The following is a 26,129-nucleotide window of genomic DNA, read 5'->3' as shown; positions in this document are numbered from 1 at the left end:
TTATTTGGACAGCAAAGCAATAAGCTAAAATTCAGACATTGCAAACATTGCTCAACAGTCTTTAGTACAAGGACTTCTGGCAGTCTCCATCCAATAATGCATTTGTGACATCTAACGATATACTCTACCCCAGCTGGAGAAAGAATTGGTGATTTAATTCATATCCAGGAATGAATTCCTTTCCTAACCACTTCAGTCCCTAACTAGGCTTAGCAGCATTTGATTTTTATTTTTCCTAACGATTATTAATGAATTTTAAACATGTTTTATTTTTAACGATTTTTGTTTGTACAAATGTGAGAAATTAAAAGGAGGTAGGGTTGGAATTAGAGTTCGGGCAGTGCTGGCAGTGGAGCTGCACTAGGCTCCCAGCACTGACAGCAAGGCTACATGGGGTTCCTTGCATGGCCAAGAGGCCCAAGTCGCCAGGACGCAAGGTGTGGGGAAGGCTGCAGTCCTGGCTCAGCAGAGCGGAGTATCTGGTCAGGACTGTAAGGAGGAGGACGAGCCCTGGCCGTGGGGTGCTGCTGAACAGTTCCTGCCAGGGGATGGCTCCCACTCACCTGGCTGGCAAGTGAGTGAGTAGGGCTATGACAGCAGAACTGCAGAGACCTCTCTGCTTAGCTGCAGAGCCAGTGATACCCAATCTCTGCAGGCACAAGATGTGAGGAAGACTGCAGATCGGTTGGGATAGAGCAGAGCCCCCCACCCACAGGGGAGGCCACCCTGCTGCTGAATGGCTCCTGCTCAGGGATGGAGCCATTCAGCAGCCAGGTGGCCTCCCCTGTGGCCGGATGTCATCCTTATCCTCCTTGTAGTCCTGGTCAGGGGTCTCTGCTTTGCCCTGCCAGGACCGCAGCCTTCCCCACACCATTCACCTGCAGGGATTGGATATCAGAGGCCCTGTGGCAGCGCAGGAGTGAATGAGTGGGACCGTGTCAGCGGGGCTATAGAGGGGTCTCTGCACTCCTGCATGGCCAGTGGCACCTGATCCCGGCAGACACAAGGCAGGGAGGCTGCACTTGTGCCGATTGTTATGATCCATTTTTGTTGTTGTTGTTGATTTCAGTGTGTCAGGTGAAATTGACATTTACTGGCAAATAATATAATTCGAATGCTGCCAAGCCTGCCTATAAGCAGGGCCGGTGCAAGGAAGTTTCGCACCCTAGGCGAAACTTCCACCTTGCGCCTCCCCCCACCCCCCAGCCCTGCGGCAGCTCCCTGCCCTCCCTCCACCCTGAGGCGCTCCCCCCCGCGGCAGCTCCCCCCCCCCCCGCCCCGGGGAGCCGTGCAGCAGCTCCCCCCCCACACCCTGAGGCACCCCCCCGCGGCAGCTCCCCACCCCCTGGCCCAGGGATCCGTGCGGCAGCTCTGACCCAGGGGTTCCCCTGGGCTGCCGGCGGCGCGCTGACCTGGGGAACCCCTGGGCTGCCTGCTGGCGGCTCAGACTCCCTCTCCCTCCCAGCACAGCGGCCACTGTAAAAAAAAAAAAAAAAATTATTGGGGGCGCCGCTTTTTGGCGCCCCAGGCAACCGCCTAGTTGGCCTAAATGGTAGCACCGGCTCTGCCTATAAGTGACTCTGTACGCGCGCGCGCACACACACACACACACACGTAGCATGGAGCTAATTTTCAAATTTGAGTACCTAAATTAGGGTGCCCAGTTCTCCATCAAGGTGCTTAATTTGGCACTTCAGAGCCCAAATACTATTGTAGGTGCCTAGTGCCTAAGCATAGAATTGAGTGCCTTAATGTGAACTCCCTAAAAGGACACAGTAAAAAAGCTCACGGGCAGAAATCTGCAAGGTGGTTCTGGAGGTCAGTTACTCAACAATTAGAGAACCAAAAAAATCCCAGGAGGAGCACATTGGGCCTGACTTGGCTCCCAGGAAATTCAGTGGTTAGCCCTTCCATGGACTTCAGCAGAGCGGGGATGGCTATGGTATGTTTTGAGAACTAGCTATTTCAAAGGTGAAGTCTCTTAGCAACAATAACTTGTTTGGATAATAAGCATGATAAAAATGAGACTCTTAAGAATACTGGATTTTTGTTAAAAGGGTTCAATACAGGAGCAAACACTTTCCTTTGTGAGGCTACTGACCCTGTGCAAATAAATTAAAAGCGCAGGAGTGAATGAGTGGGACCGTGACAGCGGGGCTACAGAGGGGTCTCTGCACTCCTGCATGGCCAGTGGCACCTGATCCCGGCAGACACAAGGCAGGGAGGCTGCACTTGTGCCGATTGTTATGATCCATTTTTTGTACAGTCGATACCACACAGGCAGACACTAGCATCTGTCAGATGTCAGTGAAGGTGGGGCCTATGTGAATGAAATGGTTACTTTCTACTTCAGTGGAGAAAAAAAGTAGAAAGTCAACATTAGTGCTGTAGGATATGTTTAAAAAAAAAACCCTACATGAATGTAGGGGAACTAGTGAAATGTGATTACCACCTGATACCATTTTGTATCTAAACAGTTGTCATTTTAAGGCTTCATTTCATAATTAAAATTCCCTAAAGTGACATTACCCTCACCCTACATGATAGATACTTTTTCATCTGAGTATGAAACAGTATTTATTCCTGTTAGAACTGGATGGTGATTTGTTTTAACCTTTTTAGCTCTTCATGATTGTCAAGGCTGTTAAATGAAAGCTAAGGTGTTAAGCAGATTAAGTGATTAGTGCTGTTATTCAGTCAGCAGACAAAGTAATCGCCATAAGGAGTTTATTTCAGGGCAATAAGGAGGAGAAATTTCACTCTCTAGGCATTACTCACACAATTCAATGTAACACTAAAACATTGTGGCTGAGTGTTATGGTCAGTACTTGGCCTCATTGGACAACATGTGCTCACGTTCTTGTAAGCAGAATTAAATCGTGTATCCCTCAGGGATTTTCTTTTTTTTTAACAAAAAATGTGACGAAGTCCTTGCTGCTTTGAAATATGCTTCCTTTTCCATCTTAAATGTGTGGTGGTTAGAGTCTAGTTATTTATCATTGAGAAGTATCAAACATGTATATAACAAGTGTATATTGGGCCAAACTCTGATGTATATGCAGAGTAATTCCATTGAAGTCAAGGGTGAAACTGAACAGAATCTAGTCCATAGAGAATTATAAAAGAGCTCTATACTCTGACTTCAGATGTTCGTATGGCCCACAGTTGCTTTTCTGAAAGCAGATGAAATTGCATGTGTGAGAGGTTAAGAAAAATTCTACTAAGAACAGAAATCAAATCCATGTTAGTGGTGTGACCAAATTTAATGAACTCAGATTTATGTTGACATTTCTTTTATATCTTATGCGAATGCATGCAATGGAGCCTGTGCAGTCCTCCGTCAGGGCAGAGAGTGGGCCTGTAATAGGAAAAGATCTATCAGCAGTGGTTATAGCAAGAGACTTTGGCTATGGCTACACTACAGAGCTTACAATGGCAAAAGATGCAGCGCTGCTAGCGCAGATGCAGTAAAATGGCAGGAGAGAGCTCTCCCGTCGACTTTATTATTCCAGCCCCTGCAAACGGAAGTAGCTATGTCAGTGGAAGTAGCTCTCCTTCCATCATAGCGCTGTCCATGCTGGTGCTTAGGTCAATGTAACTTACATCCCTCGGGTGGTGTCTTATTCACGCCCTTGAGCAAGCTAACATATCCATGTAAGCTGTAGTGTGTACATAGCCTGAAAACCAGTTGTTTGGTTCAGTTCTTGACTCTGGGGGGGAATCGGTAATTGGTATAAAATGGGGATTTAAAGCTTCCATTCAGTCCTTATCTCACTCTATTCCTTCTAGGAATGGCACATCTTATTGGCAAAGTGGTGTCACTCCTATAATTTAGGTGTAAGACCCTGAATAGGATAGAAAATATTCTTTTTCCGAGATTCAGCCCAGATACTATATCAAATTCCATATGGAATTTGGTCAGGACAGTAAAAGAGAGTAAGATATAGTGATTAATTAATTTGATTATTATTCATTTGAATCCAGCCCTTGATGGTCTAAAAGGGTTACCTGACAAACACACAGTTGCACATAATTGGTAATTACTGGCCTAATCTGTGTGGTTTTTGATGGCTTCAGGTTCCATTTATTATCATGTACAAAGATTTGTATAAGACACCAATATGTCTCTTTTGCAGAATCACTTCAATGCAGCGTAAGCACAAATTCGTGATGTCTTCCTCTTCATACATTTGTAAGAGCCGCTCATGTGTTGATGTTTTCTTTCTCACGTGTTTAAATTTCCTGGCTTGAACATAATGGTATCAGATGGAAAAATGTTTGCTACTCTATGTTATCAGAATACCATGGTTGTAAGATTTTAGTTTTTAAACAGAACTCCTCAGTGAATTCAATTGATGGTATGAGGTGGCCCTTAAAAACACCCTCACAGCAGTAATTCTGTATTTAGAGACCTGATCCTGCAGCTCGTTACCAATGTGACTAAGGGTATCACAACCAGGATGTGGGAGGTCAGACCTAGCGGTGGGGCAGGAGTCAGACCGAGTCAGGTACCAGGAAGTTAAAGTCCAAGACAGGCCAGAGGGCAGACCGGGTCAGGTTACCAGGAGATAGGGGTCAGATGCCAGTTTACAGGCAGCAATTGAATAGCAAAGTCAAGGACAAACCAGGGTCAGAAACCAGAATCTAGGGTCTACTGCAAGCAGGGGAGAAAGTAACTTACAGGACTTACCGGTACTGCTGGAGTCCTGAGGGGGGCGTGGCCTCATCCAGAAGAGGCGTGGCCTCAACAGGAAGAGGAGGAGCTTCTCAAGATTTAAAGGCTCTGGGCTCCCTGCTGCGGTGGGGAGCTCTGAGCCCTTTAAATCCCAGCCCCAGCCCGGGCGCCGAGCTGCGGGCGGGATTTAAAGGGCTCTGGGCTCCCCGCAGCGGCGGGGAGCTCCAAGCCCTTTAAATCCCGGCCCCAGCCCAGCCAGGGCCGACTTTAACTTTTTTGCCACCCCAGGCAAAAAAGAAGCGAGCCGCCCTGCTGTACCCCCCCCCCCGCGAGCGCCGCCGAAATCCCCGCCCCCCAGCACCACGCCCCCCGGAGCCCCGCCCCCCAGCGCCGCGCCGCCCCCTCCAAGCGCCACGCCGCCCAAAGCCCCCGCCCCCTCCGAGCGCCACACCGTGCCAGCCCCCGCCCCCCCAAGACCCTGCCCCCCCGAGCACCACGCCGCCCGAAGCACCGCCCCCGAGCACCGCCCGAAGACCCCGCCCCCCTCTGAGCACCGCGCCGCCCGAAGCCCCGCCCCCTCCGAGCACCACGCCGCCCGAAGCCCCGCCCTCCCTCCGAGCACCACGCTGCCCGAAGCCCCCGCCCCCCTCCGAGCGCCGCGCCGCCGAATCCAAAAATAAAAAATAAAAAATCGAGCGCCGCCCTGCCCCAAGGTGCCGCCCCAAGCACATGCTTGGTCGGCTGGTGCCTGGAGCCGGCCCTGAGCCCAGTTACCGGCGGGGAGCCCAGAGCCCTTTAAATCCCCGCAGCGGAAGCTGGTGCGGTCCGGCACGGCATACTGGCTCTTGCCGGTACGCCGGACCGGACCGGACCAGCTTACTTTCATCTCTGACCGCAAGCAGGATCTGGAGCAGAGATGGGCAGGCAATCTATGTTGTTGCTCAGATAGCTTCCTTCATGGCTTCCTGGTTTAAATACTGGTACCAGCCAGTCAGTGGCTGTTTGGAGCTGCTACCCACATCCTGCTGCGCAATACTTCCTGCCAAGCCCAGCCGCACAGAATCCTTCCGTGGACACCCAGCCTAAGCCTCCATTGGTGATGCACAGGTGCCAGCAGCCCAGAACGCTCATGGTTCCTAGATTCCAGCCCTGGAGGTTCTTACAAAGGGTTTGCAGGACTGGGACCTAATTCCCTTAACTAATAAATAAAAAAATACACTGAACATTTATCAGAACATAGACAAAGTTTTAAAAATAAAACAAAAAGCCTTCTGCTTACTAGTTGGGACGAGTGCTTCTTCAAATGTTCCCACAGCTGCTGAAGAAGGGATTTTCCCTCTCAAATCTCTCTTGGCTTTGATGATTGTGGAGCATGCGTAGGCTGGTATTCACAGACAACCCTGGCTCTATCAGCCCCATTATGCTTGCTCTGAATATAAAGCCTTTACTCTGGAAGTGCCTCCAGTTGTGTGACAATAGGGTTGCCAAATTTCTAATGGCACAAAACCGAACACCCCTTCCACGGCCCCTGCTCCGCCCTTTCTCTGAGGCCCTGTCCCTCCCCTTCTCCCAGGCCCTGCCCCCACTCACTCCATCCCTCCTTCCTCCATCGCTCTTTCTCCCCCACCCTCACTCACTTTCACCGGGCTGGGGCAGGGGATTGGGTTGCGGTAGGGCTCCAGCTGGGGGTGCGGGCTCTGGGGTGGGGCCGGGGACAAGGGGTTTGGAGTGCAGGAGAAGACTCCGGGCTGGGGCAAGGGGTTGGGGTGCTGGAGGGGGTGCGGGGTGCAGGGTCCTGGCAGCGCTTACTGCGGCTCCCAGGACGTGACCACCAGGTTCCTGCAGCCCTTAGGTGCATGGGCAGCCAGGGAGGCTCCGCATGCTGCCCTCGTGCCCACAGGTGCCTCCCCCACAGCTCCCATTGGTCGTGGTTAGTGGGTAATGGGAGTTGTGGAGCCGGCACGTGGGGTGGGGCAGCGCACAGAGTCTTCCTGGCTGCCCATGCGCCTTAAGGGCCACAAGGACCTGGCGCCACTTCCGGGAGCTGCGTGGAGCTAGGGCAGGCAGGGATCGTGCTTTAGCCCTGAGCCACCGCTGCACCACCGTCTAGACTTTTAACGGACCACTCAGTGGTGCTGACAAGTGCCACCGGGGTCCCTTTTCGACTGGGTGTTCCAGTCGAAAACCGGACCCCTGGCAACCCTACCCACCAGCTGCTTTTAGAACTTTTCTAGCCTATTCAGGATGCCTATGGTATGTTAGCTCTGATAGCTTCTGTTATGTCTATTTTCCATAGCACCCTATCCCAAATATCTATGCACTGTGGCTGTAGTATCTAAATACTTCTTTTTTACTATTTGCATATGGTAGCACCCTCATTGTGCTAGGTGTTTCCCAGAGAGATCATGATCCTTGCCCTGAAGAATGTGAGAGTTTTTACTAGAGCTGTCAAGCGATTAAAAAAATTAATAGGGGTTAATCGTGCAATTAATCGTGCTTTTAAAAAATAAAAGAATACCATTTATTTAAATATTTTTCTATGTTTTCTACATTTTCAAAAATATTTATTTCAATTACAACACAGAATACAAAGTGTACAGTGCTCACTTTATATTTACTTTTGATTACAAATATTTGCACTGTAAAAAACAAAAGAAATAGTATTTTTCAATTCACCTAATACAAATACTGCAGGGCAATCTCTTTATCATGAAATTGAACTTGCAAATGTAGAATTATGTACAAAAAATAACTACATTCAAAAATGAAACAGTGTAAAACTTAAAACAAGTCCACTCAGTCCTACTTCAGCCAATCGCTCAGACAAATAGGGGGGAGGGATAGCTCAGTGGTTTGAGCATTGGCCTGCTAAATCCAGGGTTGTGAGTTCAATTCTTGAGGGGGGCCATTTAGGGAATTGGGGTAAAAATCTGTTTGGGGATTGGTCCTGCTTTGAGCAGGGGGTTGGATTAGATGATCTCCTGAGGTCCCTTCCAACCAGGGCCGGCTCTAGGCACCAGCAAAACAAGCTGGTGCTTGGGGCAGCACATTTTTAGGGGCGGCATGGCCGGCACCAGAATGCCGCCCCTAAAAATGTGCCCCGGCCGCCCTAGCTCACCTCCGCTGCTGCTGCCTGGGAGGGAGGGGGAGACTCCGAGTGGCCGCGGCGCGGGCACCGCTTCTCCCCCTCCCTCCTAGGCTTGAGAGCCTGCGGGGAGGAGGCAGGGCTGGGGATTTGGGGAAGGGGCGGAGTTGAGGCGGGGCCGGGGGTGGGGTAATTAAAAAACAGGGGGGGGGGGTGGAACCAAAATTGTTTTTGCTTTGGGCGGCAAAAATCCTAGAGCCGGCCCTGCTTCCAACCCTGATATTCTATGAAATAAGTTTGGTTACAATTTGCAGGAGATAATGCTGCCTGCTTCTTGTTTACAATGTTACTTGAAAGTGAGAACAGGCGTTCGCATAGAATAGGCACTGTTGTAGCCGGCGTTGCGAGATATTTACGTGCCAGATGCACTAAAGATTCATATGTCTCTTCATGCTTCAACCACCATTCCAGAGGACGTGCATCCATGCTGATGATGGGTTCTGCTCAATAACGATCCAAAGCAAAGCGGATTGATACATGTTCATTTTCATCATCTGAATCAGATGCCACCAGCAGAAGGTTGATTTTCTTTTTTGATGGTTCGGGTTCTGTAGTTTCCGCATCTGAGTGTTGCTCTTTTAAGACTTCTGAAAGCATGCGCCACACCTCCTCCCTCTCAGATTTTGGATGGCACTTCAGATTCTTAAACCTTGGGTCAAGTGCTGTACTATTTTTAGAAATCTCACATTGGTACCTTCTTTGGGCTTTGTCAAATCTGCTGTGAAAGTGTTTTTAAAACGAGCATGTGCTAGGTCATCATCCGAGACTGCTATAATATGAAATATATGGCAGAATGCGAGTAAAACAGAGCAGGAGACATACAATTCTCCCCCAAGAAGTTCAGTCACAAATGTAATTAACGCATTATTTTTTTAACAAGCATCAGCTGCATGGAACCATGTCCTCTGGAATGGTGGTCCCCCAACAAGCCCCTGTGCATCCGGATCCCCCATTGAGCTGCCCGCACCCAGATTGCCCCACACAGAACTCTCTCAACACACACGTGGATCCCCCCACACTATGCTCCTCCACACTTGGATCATGCTTTGCTGAGTCTGCCTGTCAACACCTGGTGCACCTGGTGATGTTTCTGGGGCAGGCCTGGTCCTTGCGCTGTGTCAGGGTTTGGTGCAGCCTCACAGCTGAGTCCATGTCCCGGGGCGGAGCTTCACAGTGATCTCCCACCTCTGTGCAGCCAGGGGCCAGTGCCAGGCTGGAGCCTCCACATTTATTTGACAAATAAAATTTGCAGAATTTTAAAATACTGTACACAGAATTTTGGGGTTTTGGGTGCAGAATGCCCTCAGGAGTAACACTTTGTATTCTGTGTTGTAATAGAAATCAATATGTTTGAAAATGTAGAAAAACATCCAAAAATATTTAATAAATTTCAGTTGGTATTCTATTGTTTAACAGTGCGATTAATCACCATTCATTTTTTTTCAGTTAATTGCGTGAGTTAACTGCGATTAATCAACAGCCCTAGTTTTTACCCTTATCTTCTGTGTAAGTCAGTGGTGGTTCGGGATGGTTTGTTTTCTTTCCCTATATTTCAACCCCAATTTTCTGGATTACCTTTTCTGACTTCCAGTTTAGCAGTTTTTCTCTTTTAGAAGCACAAAAGCAAAGATTCCCTGTGGGCACCAGGAGCAGGCATGGAGCTCTTGTAATAATGGCTGACCCTGGCTTGTCTCCATTCAGGGAAATTTGCATTGGTAACACAGGGGTGTATTGCCTGCCACCTGAATGAACTTGACACCCAGAATGTGTAAGTGGGAGAAAGCAGAAACAAAAACAAAATAAAATTGTAATAGAACTAAGCGGTCTCCCTTAATCTCAGAGAAGGATGGGTGTGTGAGTTGGCGGGGGAGACAGGGACAGGAAGAAGGCTGGAAAGGAATAGTAATTGAATTAGTAAGGGAAAGGATGCTATCTGTCCATTGTAGCAGTATCCTGAAGAGTGATTCTGAACAGGAGGACTTCATTTTTCTGGGCCACAAATTACTCAGCTGAAGTGATCAAAAACCTGTCGCTTTCTGGTTGAAGTGTTTAAATGGCATTGGTAACTGAAAAGGGACAAAGAGCTCTGGTGTGTGAGGACTAACTTGCAATGTTCTTGCCTAATAGAAAAGAATATATATATATATATATATATATATATATATATATATATATATATATACACACACACACATGCAAAATATGACTTCTAGCTTTGTATTTTTGGGGGCAGTGTGTAAGTCACAACTGACTGGTATAAAACAAGCTACCAGGGGAGTTTAACGTTCATATTAAAAACTGGGGAGTAAAGGCTATGCCATGGTGATAAGGAAAGAAACACAGAGATTAATCATGTCACCCCTTATATCTGAGCCATAAATATAGGGCTTGCTTTGATACCTACAGTAGTCCCATGGATTTCAGTGGGAATACAGCAGGAGTAAGTCTGCTAAGACAGCACAAGAAAAAATAAATAAGATTGTGAATGTCATTTTTAGCCCTGTTTTCATCATCTGCCTTATTTAATGACTACTACACCATGAATGCTTGCTAGCCTGTTTTTATGTTCTAAGGGGGAAAGCTTAGATTACTTCTCTCACTGACTGTACTGTACAGGAATGCAAGGGAAAATATTCCCCAGAAGCATCTTATAAAAATAACATTGATACTAGTTCACGCTGTCACCTCTGAGCTGAATCTTTGCAAAATTAATCAGCAATTATAGGAGTTGCCTGTAGTGCCATCTTCAGTTAACTGTAAAATAGTTTCTTTTATAAGCCCCTGCTTTCATCTGTAGTATTCACCTTTTGGACTGAAATTTTCAAGATTGGTCCCTATCTGGAAGTGACTTTCTTATGAGTGTGCAGAAGTTTGAACAAAAATCTTTCAACAGCTTGAGTTAGAGGAGTGTGAGGAAATAGATTTGTTTTATGATCTATTTTACAATAGGGAAAAGTCAAACTATGCTTTTTAAACAGGACTACAGCCAAAATGGCTAGTGTCAAACATGGATATAATCCTTAATGGAGTACGTGCTTTGCTAGGTTTGAGGAATGGGGGGCTGTTAAAAAAAAGCACACAGATGGAAAGTTACATCTAACTTTTTGCACAGTGGTCCTGGAATCCCCAGCGTGACATCTTTGCACTTTCACCCTGCCAAGGCTGCTGCTCTCAAGGTAACACTGGTACAGTGTGCACACAGAAGATTTTTTAAAACCTACACAGCAAAACCTTTCCCCTTCCCTTCCAAAAATAGCCTTGAGCACAGTTTGGATAGCTAAAGTTAAGAGAGAGATCTAAATTCGATGTACAGCTATAGCAGATAAAATTAATATCCTACCACATACCTCAACCATTCTTTCTAGGTTCTATATTTTTCTCTATAGGTTTTGGTGGTTCAAATTGAGGCACCCTTCAGGCTATGTGGAAAGGCTTGTCCTGCTGCAGTCTATGCAGTGTCTGCTGTGAGCTCATACACCCATGGATGGAAATAAAGATACTGCTCTTCCTTCTGCTGTCTTAGGTTAAAAAGAAGCTTTTCAGCCACCAAGGCTGTCAGTGTGGCCCTGTCCACCAGGACTAATTTCACACCAGTTAGAGTAGTTCCATCCAGAGTCAGAAGCCTATTATCACTTGACACATGAGGGAAAGAAAGACACTTGCCTTGAAAGCTACAGTTGCAGATGCACCCAGCTCTTTTTCATTAACACCTTTGTTTTTCCTCCCTTCATTTTATCATAGGCGTAAATTCAGCTGGAGGGGCCACACTGAAGGTGGCATGTGTGTCAGCTGCAGTGTCAGATGAATCTGTTGCTGGAGACAGCGGGGTGTATGAGGCAGCTGTACAAAGGTATACTCCAGATTTGTTTAGTAAGAAGCTCATGATTCAGATATCAAGCCAACATTACCAGACGTGATTGTAATCCTTTTTGCAATTTGGTTAAGATATAGACTCTGGGATTTTACCAAATTTCTGTAGACATGATAGGTAGGGCAGGCAGCACTGCCTGTTAAGGTTGTCTGATATTTTCCATCACATAAACTGAAAAGAGGGTCATAATTTTGCCAAACATAACTGTTTCGGCTGAAATATTTCATACCAGGTGTCTGCCTCAGGCTGAATTTATCTGGAAAACTTCAGCCAAAAAGGGTCAGCCACTTCAGAGAATGAGGCCAGGCGGCATTTCCAATATAGCTTTCACCTCTTGAGTTTGTCTTGCCTCCTATCTCACATTTTTGCTGGCAGCAGAGGGGAGGCATGTAACTCACTGTAAATATGTATCTCTAATATGCACACTTAAAGAAATCCTAAGAGAAAGCAAAACCCCTTAACAGACCCGTATGCCCAGTTCCCTCAAAAATTTGTGTGGAGAGGAGAAAAGGCTGTGCCTCCTAAATTAACTGTGTCTTATTGAAATTCCACAGGCCCTTAATTGTCCTTGATTTCTTTCAGACTCTGTGTGTCAGAAATGATAATGTTTGACAGTGATCATACAGAAACAGCTGGGACTGCCAAAGTGCAAATTGCTATGAAGTAAGCTGGGTGGCTTCTGTTGTTTTTGAGACTCTGATCTTAATAGTTCTTGATATATCTTGTTCTCATAAGACTTGCATGCTCTCTACATCCTTCTCTTTCCAATATCTTTTTTTCCTTGTTATTGGACTAATCTTGCTTAATGTATGCTATAAAGTGTGATTATCACCTTGTTACCTGGACACTCTGGGCCTGGTTTTGCTCTCACTCACACCAGTGGAAATCTATTGGTGTTATGTTCACCAGGGTAAATCAGCAATGAGAGAACTGAGACCTTTTGTTTTGTTTTGTTTTGTGGCCTCAGTAGACTAGATGCATCATGGAAAAAACAGGATTTGGTCTCTGGAAATCATCTTGCTGGGTTTTTCCATCCTCTGGTGACCAACTAATAGGGTGGCTATTAGTAACCCTAATAATAAATGCCAGGCTAAATTAGCTATCCCATCTGTATGATAAGAGCAGCAAGAGGGGTTGGCAACATGATGGGCCAGAGATAGAGGGCCTTACTCAAATGACTGGGGGACCGCACCAGAAACAGCTCTGAAAAAATAACTAACACAAGACCACTCGATTTTGTTTTGTTACTGATGTTATGGATTGTTTATTCCTAATTTCTTCAGCATAAAAATGCCTGAGCCATTGGGCATTCTTAAATATAATTGATTTTCTTTTACGATGCTATTTTTACCTAAATATGATTCTAAATATTAAAATCTTATTTAGAATTCAGCTATTTACCTGAATAACAGGTAAAAATACTCTAATGCCTTGGTTCAAATTTATAGTACACCTTATCTGAATGCCTTAAACCAGTATATGTCCACTGGTTGTTATACAAAAATTTTATACATAACTAGAATGTGATTGATTGAATTATACGTAACAAGCTATCGGAAAATAATTTTTAGACTCCCATGGTGTAGTTTTCATGTCAGATTTCAAATATCTTAGTGCAGCAAATGTGAAATCAGCAAATCTGAAGGTGTCTTGAAAACAGAACAGTTTTTCATTGTGTCTAAGGCAGTTTTGTTGTTGCTAATGTGTCTTCTCACATTTTTTCCAATTAATTCAGGTATGATGACAAAAATAAACAATTTGCAATATTAGTCATGCAGCTGAATAACGTTCCTGCTCTAATGTTACAGCAAGATCAGAAAGTGTAAGTGGATGAAATAAACGTAGTAGAAATGGTTGTAATAGACATCATCCGGGATCTCACACATCTTATTTTATTTTTCCATTTTATATCATGCATGTAGCTCTCTAAGCACATCCCATTTTTTATCCTTCATTTACCGTCAGTTGTGAGCTCATACGTCCATGTATGGAAATGAAGATGAACTTCTTCCTGCATTAATCTTTAGATTCATTTTTTTCCTTTGTTAGGAAAAACTTTTATGGAATTAACATTTAACAGGCAAGATTGTCAGCTGTGGCTGATTGCTCAGTACAACTGAGCAGAGGGTGTGCAGAGTCCAGATATGTGGACTTTCATGGTTTGCCAGTCCCATTCAAATGAAAAATTAAGCATTAACTCAGTAGATCACATTCACTGCTGCCAACAAAATAAATGGAAGATGTTGCTTTCACATCAAAAGTGCTATGAATGCCATGTATGGTGAGCCAGCAGCTATTTGGCAGTGTTTCCAGCCCTTGCAGTCCCACATTTTTGGTGCAGATTTTTTTTCCCATTTGCAACTAATTTTTTGAGTATCGTAAGTACAGCATTACAAAACTCAAACACTTCAGAAGTTCTCTCCAGGGCATTTAAGCTTCCTAGCTTTGTCCATTTTAATTCCATCTCTTCATGGGTTTTTTTTCCTCATCTAAATGTCAGTGACTAGTCGGTGACTTTAAGAAGACTCTAGATCCTGTTTTTAGGTACATAACTCCACTTGTCCTAAAATTATAATACATTTCATGTTTGTTTTTAACAACTTATGTGCCCTAAAAAATACTCACTATTATAGTTGAGATTAGTATTCCAAAGAGGAAAGTCTGACTATGATAGATGCTCTCACGATGGATTGGGGAAATAATAGTGTTTTGTGATTTATGGTAATCTCATAACAGATGCTTACAGCAAGTTAATATGGCACTAATTAAAATATTTTTCAATAGGAACATTCGTGTGGCTGTTCTTCCTTGCTCTGAAAGCACAAGCTGTTTGTTCCGCACAAGACCCATGGAAGCTTCAGACAGTCTTGTATACAATGAAATATTTTGGGTTTCAATCTCTTACCCTGCTTTACACCAGAAGACTTTAAGAGTTGATGTTTGCACTGTGGATAAGTCTCACCTCGAGGAGTGCCTGGTTAGCATTAATTTCTGTGTGAATCTTTTTTTTCCCTATCCCTTCTGCTTAATTTGACAGATACCTAGTGTTCTCAAAACTTAGATTTGGCCAGTTTTGCAAGCTTCCCTTATTGTCCTTAGCTGTAGGACCCTGTAGAGATGGACTTTCATTATATCGGAGAATCCCAGTTATGCCAATAAGTACAGTGGCTTAAGGTCTGCATTACAAACCCAATTCCTCAAACCACTAGACTTCTCTTCCCTTGTGACTTAAGGGTGTGAACCACAATTTGCACCCACCCCTTAGGGAAATGTTCTGTAGAATGTAATAGAAAATGATCTCCTTTGTAGAGGATTTTTTAAAAAAATCTGTAGAATTCTATAATGGAGGCAGTTTTATTAAATTCTTTAGGATTTTTACAAAATCCTCTTAGAAATGTGATCATTCTCTCAAATTCTGTAGAAGAGTGTGATTTGTAAAGAACTCTATAATTTCCATAGAACTCTGTTGGTATGAGTTCAGCTATCCTTTTTAATGGTCAGTATTCCCTTAGTAAGGGAGTTGATTTTAATTAAACTGTTTCTGGAGTAAGTTACTTTACTTAATATGAGTAAGGCTTGTAGAGCTGGGGCCTAAGTAATTGCAAAGCAACAGAAAGTTAATTCTGTTTGTATGTTTCACGTCTCCCTTAGTAGATGCTATTGTCTACATAAACTTTGGTTGGGAATCCCAGCACACTTTTATGGTGTTCCTGCTTTGCTACCGTCCCCTGCAAACCACACTTGGGCTTAAGAAACAGCAAGAAGCAGCTGTATTCCAAACTGATTTCCCATCTGGTAGCCCACATGCTTCTACATGCTTATTGCCTCGGTAAACTCCAGATTGGGCTGAATTTAATTGCAGGAAATCTGTGCAATATAAAATAAACTGTACTAAGCTCATTAATAGTGACTGCTCAAGGACAGGCCATATAAATTTTAACAGAATTGCAATATATCGTGCATATGCCATGATGTAGTAAAACAAGACAAAATGAGGGTTCACAGTGGATCTTGGCTGAGTGGACACAGAAACAAGCGGAACCTTTTAAAATGATCAATCGCAAGCACCTATATCCGAAAGAGCAATTTGATGAGCCCTTGAGGTTTCTTAAATTAGAAAATAATCCATCTCTTTTTTAACTGTTGTCTTTTATTCTTCCTAATTGAAAGTGATTGCAAGTTACCATGGCCACAACATAATTGTTCATCATTCTTGACACTTATTTGCACGCAGCTGCTGAAGTGAATCTTTCTTGTATATTGACCCTTGGAAGCCCCCAACAATATGGTTCAATTTAATATCATCCAATCATCAACAAGATGATGCCTGAAATAGCGAGAGAGTGAAGATTAGTGGTGGTGGTGGTGGTTTTTCTCAGGGATAACTAAACCTTCAGCTCCCAAAGCCTTGGTTTTTGCTGTTACATATTTCTGCTGACATTTTATTGCTTCAGTCACTTCTTTCAACTCTTTTTTTCTTGGTTCCAACAGGGTGGAGCACAAATTAGCCTGGCTGAAATATGTAGATCTGGAGAGAAGTCAACACGCTGGTACAACCTTCTTAGTTATAAATATCTTCAGAAGCAAAGCAGAAAACACAAACAAGGGGATATTTGTTCTGCAGTATCCTGCGCTGAAAAAACAGTAAGGGCAAATGCTAAACGGAAGCTTGCATAAACCTCTTCTATAATATACTAAATTGCTGAAAAGAAATCAGGAGTTGTGTGTTTGCATGGCATTCTTATATGTAAAAAATGTCATTATGATACTAAATGGGTCAATAAAACTAAAAGTTTGATTTAGGATGTAACTTTTTACCTGACTAATGGACCTTTTCCTATTTTTCTCAAGTTTACTGTGAGTAATATGGAACACTCACTCTGATAGTTGATGGGGTTTAGGAATGAATACTGTCTTTAAATAAAGCCCTTTCCTCTATACAGGACTCTGTATCTGCACTGCTGGAACAGACTGCTGTTGAACTGGAAGCAGTAGAGAAGAAGCTGGAAGAAAGCAGAAGCACTTTAACTAGTGGAGAGAATTGGTAGGTGGCATCCTATTCGCTTATCATAGTGTAAGAGTCTGTGGATTCTATGGGTTTGACATAGTGTTTCAGATGAGGATGTCAATGAGTCAAAGTTTAATGTGCTAATATGCAGACAGGTGCAATCATGTAATATTGAAATGTGTCTAGTAGCTGATCAAAGTTCTTGAACTTTGCAGAAGATCATTTCTGGCATCTTTTTTTACATCAATAGAAACAGAAGAGCATGTGCCTGAGAATTGAGACTAGAGCTAGTAAAAGTTAAAATTGGAAGAGATAAAATATATTAATCTGTGGTACATAGTGCTTGATGGACCTGTGAAATACTATACCTTCAGTTCACAGGGATTTGCATGAGCTCTTTAACTGGTTGTGAATTACATGGTCAGTCCCACATTTCACTGAGTGTTGGGTTCAAACCAACCACAAAATTCAAAGCAAACCTTAGCACAAACCTTAGCACAAACCAAAATACATATTTGAGCTCAGGTTTGCCAAAAGATTCTCAAGAACATGTTGTTTAACATAGTTCTAGCTTTCACACTGAGAGTACCTCTGTTTGGGGGAATCCCCGAGTCAGCCTCCTAAACCCACCATACAGTTGGACCAGCAGCACTAAGTCAAACCCAAATGCACAAGACCCAGTATACAGCTTGTGGCAGAAACTGATGCAAATGTATTCAACCATAGTCATCACCTTACCATAGAATGAAAGATGAAAAAATTCCCTTTACCTGTTTCACTGCTGGTTCTTCCACTCCAACCGGTGTACTTTTGTTATTCTCTTGTTCCATGGAACATCATGAGGTTTCTGGTATAACTGGCAGCACTAGCGGTGCTTTTTGATCAGCATACTTAGGACACCAACCAGCATCAAGGATGCTGTGGGGGTATTGTCCCAAGTGGGTCCAGCCCAATAACAGAAGCAGTTTATATGACAGGCAAGATGAGGAGGTTGCTGAGCAAGAAGAGCAGGATGGGAACAGTGACAATGAAGCAGAAGAGGAGGAAGAATTCTATGATGGAAAAACACTCTGGGAGGTGGAAGAGAATCCAGAATCCCAAGTGCATGCTGAGTCGGTAGCAGTAAAGGTAAAGCTCAGAGTAAATGTTGTCGCTTCCATAAGCCTGATATTTAGTAAGATGAGTTAAGCACTACATTGTTCACTATTATGTTCATCCCTAATTGCTGGACTTGGTGCAATTCCTTCTGCTTTTTGGTTTCTTGGAAAATTACATGGAGTGTTTTTCTGTCTCTTATAGCATCACAGTAAGCAACACTTCAGGGGAAATAAGAGGCTTGGTGGAGTAATTATACTGTGGGATGAAGGTTGTGGGGAAGGTGATCCACTTCAGTTTGGAAACGTTTCCTTTTATTTTATTTTTGTTCTAATCACTGTAGCCCAAACAACTTATAACAGACCTATCAAATGAAAAGCAGACTTACTAAAGCTAATGTTAATGTGTTCATCTGCAAAAGTGCATGTACATATATATTGTGGCCATTCAGCCCTGCATTTACCAAAAACCTCCTGCATGTGCATAAGCAAATCAGGTCATTCAGATGCCTCCCTGTTCAGTTACCTGATTTACTCATGCAAATACTGGAGGCTTTTGTTGCAACAGGGGTAGGGTTACCATATTTCAACAATCAAAAAAAGAGGACGGGAGGAGCCCCGCCCCTGTTCTGCCCTAGCCTCGCCCCTGCCCCTTCCACTCCCTCCCACTTCCTGCCCCCCTCAGAACTCCCAACCCTCCCCCCGCTCCTTGTCCCCTGACTGCCCCCTCCTGGGACCCCTGCCCCTAACTGCCCCCCAGGACTCCACCCCCTACCTAAGCCTCCCTGCTCCTTGTCCCCTGATTGCCCCCTCCTGAGACGCTCCCCCCATCCTAACTGGCCCCATAGGACCCTACCCCCTACCTGTCCCCTGACTGCCCCAACCCTTATCCACACCCCCACCCCCAGACAGACCCCCCAGGACTCCCACGCCCCATCCAACCACTCCCCACCCCCTGACAGCCCCCCCCCCAGAACTCCCGACCCATCTAAACCCCTCTGCTCCATGTCCTGTGACTGCTCCGATCCCTCTCCCCACCCCTGCCCCCTGACAGCCCCCCCAGAACTCCCAACCCCCCCGCTCCTTGTCCTCTGACTACCCCTCCTGAGACCCTACCCTCTACCTGTACCCTGACTGCCCAAAACCTTATCCACACCCCCACCCCCAGACAGCTCCCCCCCCCCCCAGAACTCCCGACCCATCCAACCCTGCTCCCTGTCTCTTCACTGCCCCCTCCATAACCCCCCTGCCCCTTCTCCGACCCCCTGACCCCCTTACCGTGCCGCTCAGAACAGCGTGTTGGGCTCCACGCGGAGCCGGACACACTGCTGCGCTCCCCAGCGGAGCGCACAGCCCGGTTCCCGCCCTCGCAGAGTGCTGCGGAGCTGCACGCTGGGCAGCGGGGGGGGAAGCAGGGGGAGGAGCTCCAGTCTGCCGGAGGCCCGATGCGAACATCCGGCGATCTGCGAATGCAGGGAGGGGGAGGGAGAGAGCGAGAGGAGGGGAGTGATCTCAAGTTGCAGGGGAGAGGAGGGGGAAGCGGAGGAGGGGCTCTGGCTGCCGGAGCCCCGTGCAAGTGGCATGATCCGGCTGGCTGCCCTGTCAGCCGCACGCGCTCTGCATGGGGGGGAAATCCGGACATTTACAAATTCCCCCCCGGACGCTATTTTAACTCAGAAAAGCCGGACATGTCCGGGAGAATCCGGACGAATGGTAACCCTAAACAGGGGTGTACATTTGCATCAAATTCATTTTGAGGGGAAAGCCCATTAATTTGCATTTTTGGAGGAATAGTTGCTGCCACAGCTTCCAACATATAGCCCTCTAATGTTTTGTTTTGGACTACATACTTGTCATAGTCTGAATTGCTTGTATCTTTCTACTGCTGCTTTGAAGTTTTAGGATTTAAAAAGAGCTAAAAATAATTCTGAGTGGAACATCTTCATATTTCTTGATCTCATCCTTTTCCCTTTGTCTAATTCACTTGTGATAAGTTTTTTTGCGGGCCCGGTGTTAATCATAGAATCGTAGGACTAGAAGGGACCTGGAGAGGTCATCTAGTCCACTCCCCTGCACTCATGGCAGGACTAAGTACTATCTGCTGCAAAGATAACCAGGCCAATGTTGAATTAAGCAGAGCTATGGCAGTCACATGAAGTTTAAGATCTCTCTTACATTACAGTCAAACCTCAATTTTAAATAACACTACATTTATGAAATACCATTTAATGTCCCCTGGTCTTGGAAGCATTCTTCACCTAGCACTGTCAGACAACATGATTAGCACATGGGATCTCCTAATGTAATCCTAAATGATATTACTATCTAATCACCACCTATTTACCTAATCAAGGGCCTGTTTTAATGCTCAGATTGTCTTGTCTCTGTCAATTGTGGGTGACCAATAACAAAAAGGTGGTCTTAAATGGATAATCTAAATTTAAAGGCTTGATTTTTAATCTGCTACATTGGTGTAAATCTGAAAAGTTAGTGGAGTCACTCAGGATTTACACAGGTCACTTGCAACTGAATCTGTAGGAAATGCTACAGTTGTAGAAATTACTCACAAGTTTGGAAAGAGCAGGACTACAGTGTATTGCATAAGGAGAGTCAAGAAAGAGACACAACTTTGTCTGCTCTAGATCAGTGCTTCTCAAAGTCGGGCCGCCGCTTGTTCAGGGAAAGCCCCTGGTGGTCCGGTCCGGTTTGTTTACCTGCCGTGTCCGCAGATTCGGCCGATCACGGCTCCCACTGGCTGCGGTTCACTGCTCCAGGCCAATGGGGGCTGTGGGAAGCAGCACTGGCTGAGGGATGTGCTGGCTGCCCTTCCCGCAGCCCCCATTGGCCTGGAGCGGCGAACCGCGGCCAGTGGGAGCCGCGATCGGCCGAACCTGCGGACGCGGCAGGTAAACAAACCGACCCGGACCGCCAGGGGCTTTCCCTGAACAAGCGGTGGACCGGCTTTGAGAAGCACTGCTCTAGATTGTAGTTTAATTCATGAAAAGCTGCTCCTTAGAGTGTGAAAGTAGAAGTGGGATTTCAGGCTGAAACACAAAAGCAGTTGTCATTGATGGGTTGTTGGGGGGAGGCAGTTACAGGGATAAATAACAAAATAGTAGATATCATAATGCCACTGTACGAATCCATGATATATCCACATCTTGAATACTGCATTTAGTTCTGGTCACCCAGTCTCAAAAAAGATATATTAGAAATGGAAAACGTACATAAGAACATAACATAAAATGATTAAGGATGTGGAACAGCTTCCATATGAGGAGAGACTAAAGAAACTGGAACTGTTCAGCTTGGAAAAGAGACGACTAAGGGGGGATGTGATAGAGGTCTATAAAATCATGAATAGTGTGGAGAAAGTGAATAAGGAACTGTTATTTACCCCTTCACATAACACAAGAACCAGGGGTCACCCAATGAAATTAATAGACAGCAGGTTTACAACAAACAAAAGGAAGTATTTCCTCACACAACATACAGTCAACCTGTGAAACTCATTGCCAGGGGATGTTATGAAGGCCAAAACTATAACTGGGTTAAATAAAGAATCAGGTAAGTTCATAGAGGATAAGTCCTTCAGTGGCTGTTAGTCAAGATGGTCAGGGATGCAACTCTAAGCTCTGGATGTCCCTAAGCTCTGATTGCCAGATGCTGGGACTGAATGACAAGGAATGGATCACTTGATGATTGGCCTCTTCTGTTCATTCTCTTTAAAGCATCTGGCACTGCCACTGCTGGAAGACAGGATACTGGGTTAGATGGATCATTGGTCTGACCCAGTATAGCCATTCTTATGTTCATTAAAGTGTGTTTCTTTCAGGTAGATAAAGAAACAAACACAGAGAGCCTTGCACAATCTTCTACTGTAGTTCGTCCAAAAGAGAAGAAAGCAGCTAACCCACCGCAAACTCAGTTTGTCAGAAGTAGCACCATAATCCGCTCCAAAACATTTTCGCCAGGACCACAGAGTCAATACATCTGCCGGGTAAGAAAACCACATCCCCAGACTTCGTTGTAAATGTTTTTCCTTAGTGACTGCACAGTATCTTTAGTTCATCTGATAATACACTGCACTGATGGTCGGAACTGGGAGAGTATACAGCATCCTCAATGACCTTGAACTTCAGTGGAAGTTGAGGGTACAGCACCCTTTCTTGACATTGTACATCAGAGGACCACAGAGCATTTCACACCTGTTAAGTAAACCTCACAATGGGAAGTGATAGTGGAATCACTACACACTCCTGAAATGCAGCTATTTTAGCAGTTGTACCACAGCAGCACAATACAGTGGCTTAGGGCAGGGAGTGTAGAGAGAATTAATATAATTAAAATGCTAGCATGAATTTAGGTAGGATTAAGATAATTACCCAGATTAGAACTTGGCCATAACAGTGGTATTAGTACCTGCAAAGGTTCTTTAATAAACGAAGTGGTCAGAACCTCACTTTGCCATCTTTTCTAGGAGATGTCACTTTAGTAGCACAATACCCTTGACACCATGCTCAAATGTTAGTGACTGACATTACAGAAAGTGCAGTTGTCTTGTCAATACCAAGTTGATTAGCCACTGATCTGTAATAGTCTGGGGTAGGCAGTTTCCAGAGGGCAAGAGCAACACACCTCTGGACAGGTATGGCCTCATATCCTGGCAGTGAAGGACCAGAATGCAGTTCCAGAAATGTGGCATTCCTCATACCAAAGTTCTGGACCCACTGCTGGTCATCCCATGTCTGTGATGTAGTCCCACTGCTCTGCACTTATGATCCTGGTCTAGAACTGTCATTCAGCATAGGGAGATTCCTCTGCCATTAGAAACTGGATCAGCTATCTCCAGTCCTCCATCTCTGCGGACCGCTTAAAGCACACTGCTGTATTCTTGTGGCACCAAGCCCCTGCCAAAGTGCCTGCCACCACATCTCATGTCCTGGTTCTTCCTCCTCTTGCCAAAAGCAGTTGCATTAGTGCCAACATTTGGTACAGAGTCATTGCTCTGACATGGTCCATGACTTGCCACTGGTTGGAATGAAGGCTTCAGACAGAAATATGAGACATGTCAAACTAGAACTGGGTCAATTTGGGTGAGTTAAAATAAATAACAATTACTAATTAAAATGGTGCATATGTCAACCAAGAATCTCAATGTCTTACCAAGGTAGGCAATTAATTTTACAAGTGAGGAATATACATAGATTAAGTAATTTGCCTTAGATCTCAGAGTGAGGAGTGACAGTTCAGAATAGAACCTTGTTTCATCCTCAGGCCCCTTTTGTAACCAGAGGAGCCTTGCTGCATTTAGTGCTGCTTAAAGGTGGATATTAGGGTTATCATCAGACAGAGATGCTGTAAGTGTCTGACTAGTGTTTATCTCCTCTAAAATGAAAGGTCGAGATGGAAATCAGAAAGCAGAGATGACTAACTTCAATTAGCAGCATTGAGGGAGCGTGAAAGACTCTACTGTGCTGTGTGTGACACTAATTGAACGATCTGTGTACTGATTGAGGATGTCAGTGCCACCTCTTTGATTAAATGTTTATTCGTAATTAATTAGTTCCAGGATTGAGGATCAGGATACACTATAAATAACTCCGTTAGCTTCAACCAGTGTAGAATACAAGTAAACACTGTCAGGAAACTGCTTTGTGAAGTATGTGCTGGTCTAACTGAGGATTGAGGTGTTCTAGTAGAACATCAAGGGCTGCCTAACATTGAGTGCAGCAAAACAGTACTTCAAAAAACCTGTATCCAGTTCAGATGAAATCAGGCTCACAGGTATAAACTGTTTTACGTTTGCTTTAGCTGTGAGCTTAATTCTCTTCACGACAGTCTCGACCTTTGAATTGTATCTTCTGTTTGGCCTGTGAGCATTGAGCCATATAATAAATAACACTCAACAGGGCATTTAGGCATAGCAAAGAATATCCATGTTTCAGGGCACTAGAAAGTACATGGCCCAGGGCTCAGTGGTTTCAGCATCCAAGGGGCACCTAGACCTTACTACAGATGTGTATCCTGGAGTACAGTAAATTAGTGCTCATATCAAATGGAACATTTAACATCACAGTTGTGCATAATAGGTACAACCTTGTGATGCCAACCTGCACCTTCCCAGTGGAAGCATCATATCCTGGAGCTCCCTAGCATGCAGGAGGCACATGCCTGCTCCTCCAGCCCTTGGATTTCTGCATGTGCTCTCCTGAATGCTTGGCCCAAAGGTACACAAGAAGAGAATTGTCCCTAAGCTTGGATTATGATCGTGTCCAGCCGCTGTGGAAGTAGCACAAAGGAAAGAGGTTTCTTGCTCCACGTTTCCAGGAAAAATCTGACCCCAAATATATAAAATGCTGCAAAAAAACCCTGAAAAAAGTCATGGTATCCATATGCCACACTAAGTTAGTTTCATATATAGAAATAGTTTGTTTGAAAAGGGAAAAAAATATACTTAATCCTTCTCCAATATTATGCTGTGCTTATTCATAGAAGTTACGGATGGAAATGACTTAATCCCCAGCCAATGCAACATTGTTCATGACATCTTAATTTTCTAGTCTCTTGTCTGACCTAGTTATTGATGTTGAGTAGGGGAAGGGGACTGTGTTGTGACCTGTGCAGAGTTCTAACCGAAAGTGATGGTATCTTCTAACCTCTTCTCAAACAGCAGCATTGAAAAACAGAGGGGAGGAGGCCAGGAAAGGACAGTGGCCATGGAAAACAGCCAGATTTGGGCACCGGGTGGGTTTCATTGCACTGTTACATGTGACTTTCTCAGATAATTCTCAGTCCATGGCTTTCTTTAAATGTCTGTAGCTCTGTGGGCTCATTCGTAATAGCCTTGCACTGCGTGTTTGTTTCATAACAATTACTTCTGTCTCTTTTTCAGCTAAATCGCAGTGATAGTGACAGTTCAACACTGTCTAAGAAACCACCCTTTGTTCGGAATGCTATGGAGAGGCGAAGTGTCAGAATGAAGCGGGTAAAAACTTCATCTACAAATTTTTCCCTTAGCTGGCATTCAAGAAAACAATCATGTTCTTAAAGCATTGGTTTGTGAGTTACCAATAGATAATTCTATTTAAAAAGGGGTTGGCAAAGATAATTCAGGTTAATTTCAGATATAAACCACCTGTCTTCATGTGCTCATAGCGTTAAAAAAAAAATTCTCCATTTGGGCTGAAATGTTCTTACTAGTCTGTCAAAAGGTTACAAATGTCTGTTCCCTTGAGTTACTAGAACTCCCACTTTGAAAAATTATTTCTCACAATTTTCCTTCCAAACAGAATTCAAAAATAGCTAAATTTTTAGATGTGGCATGTAAAATATGCTCTCATTGGCTCATATCCATGCCAAAGGAATTGGTGGGATAACTAATTTGTAAGCAATTGAAAATAACCTTTTCAGATGTTTATTGAAATTTAACAGTGCTTAATGAGCTCCACACCCATTACTGACATCATTGTGCACGTTCTACTAGGATGTGAATGGGGTGGAATTAGGCTGCTGTCCTTAGGAGGCCACTGAAACATTTTGCATGAGGCAGACTGTCTGATTGAAATACTCACCTTGTGCACTCCTCAACACTAATGTTCCTGATATTGGGGGCAGGAGAAAATCCAGTGGTGTGAAACCAATGCTAATACGTTGTCTTGCAGCATTCTGCAATATTCTGATAATTGAGGTGTAAGTAAAATTATATTCTGAGTAATAGTGTAAGGAAGACTCAGCTAAGTACAGAAGCCCTTGGCTTACTTCAGATACCATTAGTGTTAATGGAAGCTGCAGCATGGGCAAGCTTACTTATAAGACTTTGCTAGACTGTGAAACTGCAAATTCGGGTGAGCAGCCACCTTGCAAAAGCAGCATTACCAGAGATGTTGCCTTTCATCTCCAGAACATTGTGCGTTTGAGGAGGAAGTGGTCATCACACATATTCGGACAAGATGGGAACAGTTTGACACTTTTTATTCCAATCATAAATCCCTTCTGTTCCAGCCTTCGGTTAAGTCCTTTGGTGCAGAGCGTCTAATCCGAACTTCACTGGACCTGGAGTTAGACCTGCAGGCTTCAAGGACCTGGCACAATCAGTTAGTGCAAGAGATCTCTGTACTGAAAGAACTGAAAGAACAGTTAGAACAAGCTCAAGGTCAAGGTGAAAAAGAGCTGCCACAATGGGTGAAGGATGATGAGCGATTCCGGCTTTGGCTGAGACACGTCGAAAAACGGGTAAGTAATTCTGACTGGGGTTTTGTTAATATGTTTAGTCAAACACATTTTCCCAATCCTCTGGAGACCAGAACGTTCAAATCTTCAGTGCTGCTATCTTC

The 26,129-nt window shown here is 44.6% G+C and overlaps 1 protein-coding gene across 1 annotated transcript in view; it reads left to right on the top strand.

Moving 5' to 3' along the window:
- Positions 1-26,129, top strand: part of WWC1 (WW and C2 domain containing 1) — a 159,213-nt gene that overhangs the window by 119,530 nt on the left and 13,554 nt on the right. The window contains exons 12-21 of the mRNA XM_065409106.1: positions 11,562-11,670; positions 12,274-12,354; positions 13,427-13,513; positions 14,476-14,668; positions 16,183-16,335; positions 16,635-16,735; positions 17,677-17,827; positions 21,629-21,793; positions 24,689-24,781; positions 25,798-26,028. Of these exons, the coding sequence (XP_065265178.1) occupies positions 11,562-11,670; positions 12,274-12,354; positions 13,427-13,513; positions 14,476-14,668; positions 16,183-16,335; positions 16,635-16,735; positions 17,677-17,827; positions 21,629-21,793; positions 24,689-24,781; positions 25,798-26,028 (1,364 nt within the window). The remainder of the gene's footprint in view (positions 1-11,561; positions 11,671-12,273; positions 12,355-13,426; positions 13,514-14,475; positions 14,669-16,182; positions 16,336-16,634; positions 16,736-17,676; positions 17,828-21,628; positions 21,794-24,688; positions 24,782-25,797; positions 26,029-26,129) is intronic.

This window comes from Emys orbicularis, chromosome 8, assembly GCF_028017835.1.
Source record: "Emys orbicularis isolate rEmyOrb1 chromosome 8, rEmyOrb1.hap1, whole genome shotgun sequence".
Lineage (NCBI taxonomy): Eukaryota > Metazoa > Chordata > Testudines > Emydidae > Emys > Emys orbicularis.
The sequence above is the reverse complement of the archived record's forward strand: the minus strand, read 5'-3'. Positions and strand labels throughout refer to the sequence as shown.